The sequence below is a fragment of the Hydra vulgaris genome, chromosome 04 (assembly GCF_038396675.1).
Source record: "Hydra vulgaris chromosome 04, alternate assembly HydraT2T_AEP".
Classification (NCBI taxonomy): domain Eukaryota; kingdom Metazoa; phylum Cnidaria; class Hydrozoa; order Anthoathecata; family Hydridae; genus Hydra; species Hydra vulgaris.
The window spans coordinates 38,539,987-38,552,897 of NC_088923.1; the positions used below are offsets into that span (position 1 = coordinate 38,539,987).

Genomic DNA, 12,911 nt, shown 5'->3' on the forward strand with positions numbered 1-12,911 from the left:
ATTTGTTTGCTGAGGGTTTGGGTTTGGGAAAAAAAGGCCCAGCATTATACAAAAACTTTTTCTTAAATCATTTTAAAAGCTTTAAATTTTTAAAATCTTTCTCTTTTAAACTATAAAAGATCTCATCTCTCCTTTGAACTTGTTCTTTTTGTTTTACATCCTTATCATAGTATGGATTACAGACTGAAGCAGCATATTCTAAATGGGGGATGAATCAGAGATATATACAGCAGTCTCATTGATTTTTTTTGGGGATTTTTAAAACTGTGTTTTATTAGACCATTGGGATTTTTAAAACTGTGTTTTATTAGACCAAGTTATGTATTTTTTACCGATTGTTATTTTAATATACTGTTCCAATTTTTAATAATATGAAAGAGTAAATTTACAAAGTTCTTTATTTAATAAAGTATTGCCATTAAGTTTTCATTTAGCTAAACTTTTATCATACTTTTTTAAATAGTTATTTTTGTGATACTTTGTCACTTTTTTTTTTTATACTCTCTTGCTATAACAGTATATTTTGTTGCTGTTCTTTGATTTAGAGACATTTTAAAAAGGCTTTCATCGAACTAATGTTTTCTTTCAGTAAAGTCATTACTTTTTTTTTTTTTTTTAGTAAAGTTACTTTATATTTGTTAACAAGATTTTCAAAATTTAACATATATCAACGGGTATTTTATGAAGCTATTGTTATAAATTTGTGTAGAATTTAAAAAGATAGATTCAGATAGAAAACGTAATGCTTCTATTTATAAAGGTTATATTGGCTAAAGTTTATAATGGGTTATCTCTTGTTATAGAATATTGAAGGCATCAGCCACAAATCTTGATTCATAACTTCAGATATATATTTTATTGTTACAGATTGAATTTTAACATAATTTTTTTTAAGTTCAATAACCTTTTCAGATTTGATTTCAATTTTGAAAGCAAAATATTTTACTAGGTGATTATAAGCATTTTTACAGAGAGTTTTATTTCCAGTAAATAAAGCTGCTAAAGTTGTAAAGCTTCCTACCGATTTTAAGCTTGTTTCAAAATCCTTTTCAGTTTCTGAGTGTACTGATTTATAAAAAGTTTTTGTTAAAATCCTTGGATTCAACTTTAGTGATACCCTGCAAAGCACGAGTTGCATAGATTTCATAAATGTTGTGTTGACACATACACCAGAACAGTTTGTTTGCCTGATTTGCCTGATATAGCATCAATACAGACTCAAATGATATTATCTGCTATTTCAAAATACTCTAAAATGTTCTGAATAACAACAGCTTTTTTCTTTAATGGTATCTGCAGTTAAAATTCAATGTAGGTAAATTTTTTTTTGCATTAGGTTTAGGACTGGTAATCGTTATAGCAATCTTTTCCCTTCGTATTGTATTGTTTTGTAGTTTTTCAATATTCTTTTATATCATAAACCAATTTACTGAAAGAGCAAAATTAAATTCTTTCCAAACATTTCTTTACATTGACTTTTTATAATGACTTCTTAATTAAAAAAGAAAAAATTTATTTAGAACTTTTTTTGTTTTTTGTTTTTAATTATATATTTCTTTAATGTCTATGCCTCTAATTGACAGAACATAACTCACTTTAAACTGTTTTACTGAATAAAATATTTTTTTATATATTTTTCACAATAAAAATTTTCTCTTGAACTCTTGCTATCTGAAATTATTCTGTAAAAAATATAGAAATGTGGTAATTTACTTTTCTACATTTTTCAGATGTCATAATACAAATTGTTCAAATTTCTTAAGTATAGCAGAATTGTTTGAGGAGTATTGTAACTGTTGTTTAAATAGAAACATTTTTGCTTTGTAAAGAAAAATAGCTATCTAATAAGCTTTGTGGAAATCAAGTTTGTTTGGTGGTTTTCTTCCAAGTAAAACCACTGTCAGTTAGTAAAGTCCTAAATAGTGACTTCTTGGTTGTCTCTTATCTGATAGAATTTGATCAAGAACTAAATTGCAGACCTCATTCTTCTGTAAAAACTAAAAATCTTGTAGTGGTGTTAAAAGCTTTTCTAGTTTTTTTTTCATATTTGGTCCTGTTTGTTTGCAGACACTTATAAAATGTACAATTAGGAGATATGACTTTTTCATACAACAACCTCTAGATTTCCTTCATGGTGATCTCATGAGAATGTCTGCAAGCAAGGTAAAGTATATGTATATTTTTTGTATCATTTGAGGTCAATGGCGGTACCTTTAATACATCTGGTATTTTGCAATGTTTTGTTCAACATTTAATTAGTGCAAAAAGTTAATTTTCTTTTATTTGTGAGTTCCAAGTTGCTCTTGATTTTATGTTTTTAGTTCCAAGAATATTTTTTTGTGGAAATACAGGCATGAGCAACAGTTTTCTTTTAATGTTCGCTATAATTTTTTGATCCCAATGAAGAACTGTATTTTGAGGTACTTCAAATGTTTCTCTGATCTGCTTCTTCTTCTCTCTATTTTTAAATGCATTCAATTGTTGATCTACTTATAGGTTCTTTAAGACTCCTGCTTTTAATATGTCTCATGAAGTAAAGCAATTTTTCTTATAATTTTAGAATAACGTACTGCTGCTACTATCTGAGGGTCATTAAAAATGTTTATTGTGTTACAAAAATCATTTTAAAATAATTTCCTTTAGACCTTGTTATTAGGAAGATTTATTTTTGCTGCTAGTGCATATCTTATTCTGTCTAGTGCTATGTGATTTTTTTTTAAGTTTTTTTTTTCTTCGTTATTAGAAAGCTTGAAGAAAATCTAAAAGTCTTATCACTAAACCATAAACCTTTTTTTTTAGTTGTTTCCTAATGTGAATGGGATGTGTGCAATAAAATATTCTTTGTATGTTTGTGTGTATATACATATATATATATATATATATATATATATATATATATATATATATATATATATATATTATGTATGTATATATATATATATATATATATATATATATATTTATATATATATATATATATATATATATATATATATATATATATATATATATTTATATATATATATATATATATATATATATATATATATATATATATATATATATATATATATATATATATATATATATATATATATATATATACAACCCTCGGATTTAGGGTTGGCATTAGGCAATGCCGACCTAACTGCCGACCTAAAAGTGTTTGAGGTCGGCAAAAAATTGCCAACCTCGATTCGATGTTTTATGGTAAGACCTTTGTATCAAATTTTTTTTTGCTAACCTCTAAAAGATTGAGGTAGGCAAATTATTGCCGACCTCAGTTTTCCTAATTCCAAGGGTTATATATAGATATTTAAACAACTTTAAAATGTATTCTAAAAAAAAGAGTGTTCAATGTTCTTAAAAGAACAGAGCAATTATAAATTTGTAGAAAATCACTTAACAAAAATTTTTCTCAATTAACACTGTGTTTTATCAATAAAGACTCATCAAAAGATCTCATCCTCTCGTCTTTATTGATGAAACACAGTGTTAAATGAGAAAAAATTTTGTTAAGTGATTTTCTACTAATTTTAATATATATACACATATATATATATATATATATATATATATATATATATATATATATATATATTATATATATATATATATATATATATATATATATATTTATATAAAATATGTTTAAATGTTTCAAACATAATAGATTATTGGCAAATGTGCTATGGACTATGCTGAAATGATATTCCAAAAACTAAAAGTGAAAGGATTCTATGACAATGAAGGGCAATTTGATGTTACAGATCAAGTAAACATTTGATTAAAACTCTTAAGAAATATTATTCTGATATTGTAGTTCATACCAATATATTAAAATTTGATAACTTTTTGTAGTTATGCATTATGATGAACAACATGGCGCATGTCTTGGAGTTTCTCAATTATGTTCCAGAAGCTCTTGAATATGAAAAAGTTGTAAAAGCCATGGCTATTATACATGGTGAGGATAGATTAGAACAACTTCAGGCTACCCTTAGAAACATCATTCTATGTGCACAAGAAGATATGGACAACAAGTTAGAACAGATAATCAAACATGTTGGACGCAGGGTAATTAAAATATATCATTTATATATATATATATATATATATATATATATATATATATATATATATATATAAATATATATAAAATTTAGGTTAAAGAAAGTTTTAATGGATACATTAACAAAATAATTTATCAGCATAAAGTTGAAGTGTCTCAAGTAAGTATTTACTTTTCTGTTATTATTAGTTTCATGTTAGTAGCTGAATTATCTATTTCACATATTTTTCAGACTTGTGAAAACTATTTTTCTACAGGCAGCAGATCCTCTTCTTGAGTACATCGACAGCAACTTGGTTACATTAAACTTGGCATTACTTTCCGGAGTGTTTAACAAGTATATACAAAACTATTATTTATTTAAATTTTTAAACTTATATATATTTTTTGTTTTTAAATTTGAATTAACTTCCCCAAGGCCATGAAGGCCATTACAGTCGAGGAGGCTACTTTAGTTGTGGTTACAACCCTCTTTCAACTCTATAACTCCAAAACACGAACCTTAACGAACAAGGTCGCTGCATGGAGAAACAAGTTGATGTTGCTCATGTTAGTTTATGTTCCCACAGTTGTTTTAATGTAGTGGCTAGTACTTAATATGTAGAAGATTTATATCAACTATCACCAAATAAGATATAGTTTTTATTTAAATAAGTTGTTAGCAATTAAATTTTAAAATAATTAGATTTTAGTTAGAATACTAACCTTGACTAATGTAACTAGCAAATATAATATAACCTAATGAAACTAAGCATTGTTTGTAAGTGTTGTAAGCATTGTTATAAACATTAGTTGCTTTATTTAACTGTACTCCTCATTAAACTGCTATATATTTAGCTTTTATTATATTTATATATTTATTATAGTTATATATATTTTTTATTTTATTATTTTTTATATTTATATATTGTTTGTCTGTATTATTATTATTATTATATATAATATACTTATTACATGATATAAATATTTGTAAACAAACTTAAAGAAAATAAATTCTTAACCCTTAAAAAATCAGTATCACAGAGGTTGAATATTTTAAAATCATTTAAAAGACTTAATATTTTAAAGTTTTAATTATTTATTATTATCAAAATCAACTAAAATAAAGACTTGTGAATAAAATTGGTTAACATCCAAATTACTAAAAATTAGTCAAACAGATGTTCAACTAATTTTTCAGGAAATCTTTTGTTTTTGACAAAAGTTTTTGATTTTATCTTTATAATACTTTTGTTTTCTGAGCTGGTATTGTATGTAGTGCTGGTATTAATGGTAGCGCTTCTTAATCTTGCAGTGAAATTGCCTAAACTTTTATATTAATAAAATTAATTTTTGTTTTAAATACATTTTTATTTAAATTTAAAATTGTATTTAGAATTGTAAGTCAATAAAAAACGTAAATGGGTGGGGTGTAAGTGTTTGTGAGGTATAATTAGATTTGATTTATATATTTAGAATTCTATTGAACTTTTGGGAGATGTTTGTTGCTTCTTCAATAGAAATAGTTGAAAAAGATTGTACCAAAGTATTTTTTTTGTAAATTAACTGTAATAATATATGTAGTAAAATTAATTACTTTATCTGAACATGCTTTTATGGTTGATTGGTTGATTTCGTTTAGTTACAAGCTTGCCATTATGACAGACTCATTAAGTTGTTACCAGTAAGTTTTTATTAAAGTTTGTTTTCTTATAGTATAGTATATTTTTTTTAAGTATAGTAAATTTTATTGTATATTTATATTTAAGTATAGTAAATTTTATTGATTAAAAACTTTTTGTTTTTATTTAGGTTGTTATGGAGTTTTTTTATGGCGATGGTAAAGGAGTTTCTGCAGAGAGTTTGACATTTGATTCATATACGGTGTTTTTTTTTTGTAAATTAAATATATTTGTTTATTGGTGTTAAAAAGGAAGTGTATATATATATATATATATATATATATATATATATATATATATATATATATATATATATATATATATATATATATATATATATATATATATATATATATACATATATATATATATATATATATATATATATATATATATATATATATATATATATATATATATGTATAGTGCTGTACACTTGAAGAGTGATGAGTCCAAACTACGTAGAGTTTGTAGCTGTAACAGCTGTAACACACAAACATACAAACATAACAAAAGTTAGTATTTAAAATGTTCATCCAGTTTGTTTTTTAATTGGTTGATACTGACTGCGTCTATTGTTTTTTGTTTAAGATTGTTCCAGTTGTTTACTACTCTATTGGTGAAAAATCATGTTGTTTTATATTTCCTGTATATTGCCTTCTCAGTTTACTATTGTGACCTCTAGTTTTATATCCATTATCTAGCATTTCGGGTTTTGTGTAAAAACTTATGATATCATACCCTTTCAAATATTTGAACGTTTGTATCAAATCACCCCTTCTACTTCTGTTCTCCAGCGATAGTAAATCTAACTTTTTTTTTTATCTCTCTTCATATCTGTATCCTTTCAAACTTTTAATTCTAGAAGTGAGTTTGATCTGATCTAGCTTTTGGTTTGCTTTATTTACTGCTTTATTTACATGGTGTTTCCATTTCAAATCATCTGAAATGTACACTCATAAATCCTTTTCCATGCTTGTGTAGATTAAAGCTATTCATTAAAACTTTGTGCTGGTTATTTCCTATTATCATAACCTTACATTTTTGCTGGTTGAATTTTATCAACCACTCATTCAACCATTCCATTAATAAGTCTATATCTTGTTGAAGTTCAATAATATCATTATCGTTTTTTATTGCTCTAAGGATTTTTGTGTCCTCAGCAAATAGTTTACAGCTTGATTTTATTTTGTTGGAGAAATTAAGATACACTACAAATAATAGTGGTCCTAGCACTGATCTTTGTGGTACTCCACTCACAACCTCTTTTTATTCTGATTTATTATTTCCTATCATCACTCTTAGAAGTCTGTTCTTTAAAAATTCCTGGCACCAGTCTAATAATTTTGATTTAAAACCAAGAGCATTCAATTTTAACAATAATCTTTTGTGATCAACTGAATCAAATGCTTTGGCTAAGTCTAGAAACAAAACTATTACATCCAAACCATTATCAATTGACTTGTGATAAAATCTAGAGATTCCAATAAGTCAGTCACACAACTTTTATTATTAACAAATCCATGTTGGCTTTTATTGATTAATTTATTTTTAACTAAATATTTCATCATTTTATCTTTAACTATTTTTTCCATGACTTTACCAACTACAGATGATAAAGATACAGGTTTATAGTTGCATGGGTTTTATATATATATTTATATAGTAAAGGTCTTAAAATTACAGTTTGTAATAAAAAATGACTCTTAACAACGTTTAAAAATGAAAAAATCAAGTAAACTTTATGTAAAAACCATTAAATTTAATATGCTCTAAAACATTTAGTAAATACTATAGATACTGCTTATTACTAAAAAATATTACTATTTGCTCCATTTGCAAATTATTAGGAGTACACAAACATAAGTTATTTATTCATAAATTTTACATTTTTTTGGTTCATAGAGTTTTTTTTTACCAAAATTGCAAAAATATTCATAATCTTAGCTTTAAATCTGCAATAAATCCATCAAAGATTCAAATTTAGTAATCAAGTTTAATAAACCATTTAATTTACATAAACACAGTGCTATATTTTTTCATAGAAACTTATCAAGTTAATGCATTTAAATGCTTCGAGTACAGAACAGTTAATAGAAGAATATTATGTTAACATGTGCGAGTTTCAGGTAAAAAATGAAAAGTATATTTCTTTATATTTGATTACAGTTTAAGTCTGATGTTATTGTGTCATTACAGCTGATATTATTTTGAGATTTTTTTTTTTTTTTCTTTTTTTTTTTTGTTAAAAAAAATAAAAACTTAGCCCTTCACAAAACAAAGCTTTAGAAAAAATTTTATTTTTAGAAAACTGCTGACTCATCTTTAGGACAAATATGTTTCAAAATATTTTATTGCAATCGTACAAGGACTTTAAATATATATGGTAGGTTGTTTTTTTTAATAACTATGTATGATTTATGTTTTTAGATGTTTGTAAACCCACTATTTTTGAGTTAAAAAAATTTCCACCACCAGTGCATATAATTTTAAATCACTTTTGGCAAGGTTGTCATAACCAAGCTAAAGCAAGTTGTTCATTCAAGTGCTTTATACAGCCTGATAGGCTGCATGTATTAATTTTTAGGAAAAATTTATTGGCATATTTATTTATGTGACATGCTCAAACTCTAAATAAATTATTTGCTGATATATTTTTGAAGAGAATTCCAACCATTTGCAAATGTAAAACTGCTTGTAGTCAAAATTATTGTCAATTATTTAATGTTGTCAATGTAACAGTTTTTTTTAAAGTAATTTTTTTTAAAGCATATTTTTAATATTTTCGCATAATAAAGTCATTAATATAATCAAATAATGTTCTTTCATAAAATTATTAAGTAATGTGTCTAATAAAGTTGTTAATAAAAAGTTTTACCAAAGATCAATAAAAACCAAAATTTTAACAAAATATCTAAACCTAAAGTCAGAACCTTATGACATTAGTATAATAAAAAGCAAGTCAAGCACTAAATAGTATGCAGAACATACTGTGTTAAACTTCTATCAGTTATCAATTATTATTATATATTAATCTGTGAAGAAAAATAAAAAATTATGTACCTGCATCAAACATTTTAAAGCCTGAAAGAAATCTTTTTTCACTTTTAACTCTAAATTCATATTTTTCAAAGTTCTCTCTAATATTTCATACAGATCTTTTACAATAACAAAAATTTTTTCTCTAAAAATTATCTTTTTATTCAAGTTAAAATTTAATTTTCAATTGAAATTTGATAGCTTCACTTAAACTTTAATTATAGATTTTGTTCTTAAATAACTACTACAAATAACTTAACTTTGACTTTAATTTCAAGCATAGTAACAACTTACTTATGGTTCTTTATTGTAAATCTAATTTATACTGTTTTAAGTAAAAAATAACTAAATCTGGATTGAGTTGATGGTTGATTGTTTAATTCACTTGTTTGCCAATTTTTCTATCTGAAGCATAATGATTTTCTGCTTTGCAGTCATTTTGATATGATCTAAAAATAGTTAAAAAAAAAAAATTTAACAAAATACAATCTTAAAAAACATAAAGTATCTTGTGATTTATCATCCAAACTAGACTTCGTTTTGGTACAAATTGTGCTAGCTGTGCAAAAAACTTCTTTTTGATTCACTTGTTGGTTTTATTGTTAACAAAGCTTGATGAATTCGTTCAAGATGCTTTCCTCTGCAACAAACAACATTCTAATGTTGTTCATTAAAACATTATTATTGTATAAACATGAAATTTTTTTTAATTCTTGCTGTGAGACTATCAGATGCATTTTTGGTGGCATTTAGAGTTTGAAAAGTTATCACTACTTTTTATTAATTATATTGTGCATTGTCTTGTTTATTGTCTTACTTATTATTTGTCTTGTATATTGTCTTTCAATAGTAAAAATTTTTTTGTGATTATGTCATTATAATGTAACATCAGTACACATTTAACATTATATAAACATAGATTTACATAGCAACATAGCAACATTATATCAAACTAGAGTTGGCACAACACAATGATTGATTGCAGTAAAATAATAAAAATAAAATAAATAAAACCAATAAAATAATATTTTTGTAAAACAAAAGTTAAAGATTTCTTCCAAATTAACCAAGCTTTTTTGGACGCAATCCCACAACTCATACAATTACTCAAGCTTATCTTAAAGACTGAAGGTATTTAGAAGAGGTTTAGCATCAATAACTAGTTTATCCTATAAGATACCAGTCAATCTTATCAGATAAACATCATTGCCATTTTTGCTTTGCCCATGATAATTAAATTTAATATCTAACTAAAGTTGAAAGTAAATTTTTGATTTAACAACATACAAGCTAAAATAAAATTGTTTTAACAGTTTAAAATGATTCAAACTAGAAAAATTAAAATTAATTAAACATTTTTCGAGCAGTTAAAACATTTTTCAAGCTTTAGAATTGGTTGTAAATTGTTCTTTGTTCTTCAGCATGCTTGCATTCTAATCTTTGCATTTAGAGACAAGTTTGCTATCATAAACTCAGATTCTTAATTGTTAGCAATTGATTTACTGTTTTTTACTATCAACTTTAACTTTTTAAACAAACGTTTTTTTGTTTATTTATTTTAAAATTGGTAATAAAAAAATAAAATCCTATATATAGTTGCAATTTCTTTATGGGATATGTTATTCTAAAGTTAAATTTGCGTAATTTTCAAAAGTCAAATGAATATAATTTTAGTATTTACATTTTAATGAAAATTATAAGTGTAAATCAACCCTATTTTTATTTTCTTTCTTTTTTCTTTTTTATATTTTTAGAGTAAACCAATTTTGCCATAAGGGTGATTTCACCACTTTTAATATTACAAGAAAAGAGGTTATTTTGAGATACCACCAAACTAAGATGATGTTTAATATTTTAAATTAAAACCTTCTAACTATTGATTGATCGTAGTTACCATCTAATTTGATTGGTTATTATAACTTTTAAATATGATTTGATGTTTAATGTTATAAATTAAAATTGTCATGTCACTCTTGCTCCAGGTGGTATTATTATAAATTTCGTAAAATTGATTGAAACTTCATTTGAGAATAACTGCAAGGTTATTCTCAAACAAGGTTAATCAAATAAGGTTAGGATTTCATAAGTTTGTCAAAACAATATTTTAAGTAAATTTTTTTCCAAGTAGAATATTGTGAGGTGATCTCTTTACCTCGCAATCAGTTCTTGTTTTTAACAGTGTATGGAAAAAGGTAGTAGCAAAAACAGGACTTATTAAAGATGCTTATTGTAGATGTATATTGTTGACTGTACTCTCTACCCTCTGTACTCTGTACTCTCTGTACTCTGTACCCTCTGTAATCTGTACCCTCTTGTAACTCTGTAAAGAAACACAAATATAAAAAAGAGGAGTCATTTAGTGATAGTAACGATTTTCATTAAAGAGATGCAAGTTTTCTGTTACTAAGAAAAATCATTGCTTCTCCATTAAAGATTTCAAATGCAAATCATATAAAACCACATTCTGCACACATAAGCACTTAAAACATTGAAAAGCAAAAAGAAAAAAGAACAATCTATAGTATTAAAAGTTTCTAAATATGTTTTCCAATCCAAAACTACAAAGTGGCTTGAAGAAAAGGAAGTTTTTATCCAATCAAAAAAAACCAAGCGGGTTAAAGTTGAGGAAATTCTGGTCCCATAGTTTTTAATCATTATCAAATTGAATGCAACCAAGTATATCAAGAGCTAATAATAGAAACAGCAAAAAATCAACTCATTGCTGTGTGTGCAGTGTAGCATGAGTGGATTCTTCAGAAAACTGGCTTCAATACTTTTCTTGTTATGAATGGGCATGTGAAGTCCGCTTTTGCATCAACATGTGCACAGAATGTTTTTAATTTAATAAAATAACATAAGTATTTAACTCTTTTTACATAGGCAATATTTCCCCGAAAAAACCTACTGAAAATATCGTTTTGACAAAGTTATGAAACTCTAACTTTATTTGATTAATCTTATTTGAGAATAACCTAGCAGTTATTTTCAAATGAAGTTTCAATCAATTTTACGAAATTTATAAGAATGCCAAAGTTATTCATGAATATAATTTTTTTGTTTTAAATTTTTAAATGTGGTTGAACTAAAAATAGTTTATTCAATATTATTCAGTCATTGGTATAAGGTTAATACTTATCAGGTTGGACATTAAAGTAGTAAAAGTGGCAAAACCTGTTTACCTTTTTTTGCTGTGTCAAAATATCATACAAATAATATATATTTCAACTGCTTGTCTTTTTAAAAGTTTGATACATCACCTGTGCAAATAGCTACTCAGTGTAGTTAAGGCGATTTACAAATTCTTTTATTTTGAAATTAGCATGAATTTATCAGCATATTAAGTCCAAACAAGAGCTTTAGATGTTGTAATTCTTTTTCATTCAGGGTTTTTTTAATATTTAAAGAAACTTTTCTTTTTTTATATAATTTTCAAAACCTTTTTAATACCCCTAATAGTGAATCTAAAGAACACCATTTTGGAGTCTTTAGATCAATTTTACTCATCTGCGTTAACATAAGCTTAGTTAAAATCTTTTGAAAAAGTGCCTTAACCCACTTAGATCCTAGTTCTAATTGTTTCTAAAGTTTATTAACTATATATAATTGTCAAATTACAATATTTCTATCAATTTTCACAAAAAATACTAGAATTCTGACCAAGAAAGAGTTTTTTCGTCTTTTAAAAATTCACAGGCCTGATCATTTAACGGAAATATGTTGTAGTCAACAAAATATCACGCAGACAATATGATTTTTTAAAATTGCCTTAACTACACCAAGTACTCAAATAATTTTTTTTTCTGACTAACATTTATACCAAGTTATGTAGTTTTTTTTTATTTTTACGTTATTTATTTTCATTTCAGTGATGAACTGTAAAAAGTTGTTACCTATGGATACCAGTGGTATTTTTAAATACATATCTTTGTATTTGCTGTAACTTTTGTCAATAATTGTTAAAACAATCTTTTAAAATGTCATAGGTTACTCTGATCCATATGTGGTTTTGCAGTTAAAGCCAGATCATTTGTTTCCCAAACAGTCTACAAAAAGTACAAGTATTCAAAAAAGCACATTATTTCCATTGTTTGATGAAAGTTTTCAATTGTATGTGATAGTTATTATCTTTTGTTAATGTA

At 25.1% G+C, this 12,911-nt stretch overlaps 1 protein-coding gene across 3 annotated transcripts in view; it reads left to right on the forward strand.

The window, feature by feature from the left end:
• Positions 1 to 12,911, forward strand: part of LOC100200854 (BAI1-associated protein 3) — a 72,657-nt gene that overhangs the window by 47,576 nt on the left and 12,170 nt on the right. For all 3 annotated transcript variants that reach the window (XM_065796272.1, XM_065796271.1, XM_065796270.1), the window contains 11 exons: positions 3,674 to 3,775; positions 3,862 to 4,077; positions 4,167 to 4,232; positions 4,330 to 4,409; positions 5,528 to 5,597; positions 5,694 to 5,735; positions 5,864 to 5,935; positions 7,779 to 7,862; positions 8,041 to 8,119; positions 12,639 to 12,677; positions 12,756 to 12,879. In XM_065796272.1, coding sequence (XP_065652344.1) covers positions 3,674 to 3,775; positions 3,862 to 4,077; positions 4,167 to 4,232; positions 4,330 to 4,409; positions 5,528 to 5,597; positions 5,694 to 5,735; positions 5,864 to 5,935; positions 7,779 to 7,862; positions 8,041 to 8,119; positions 12,639 to 12,677; positions 12,756 to 12,879 — 974 coding nt within the window. The remainder of the gene's footprint in view (positions 1 to 3,673; positions 3,776 to 3,861; positions 4,078 to 4,166; positions 4,233 to 4,329; positions 4,410 to 5,527; positions 5,598 to 5,693; positions 5,736 to 5,863; positions 5,936 to 7,778; positions 7,863 to 8,040; positions 8,120 to 12,638; positions 12,678 to 12,755; positions 12,880 to 12,911) is intronic.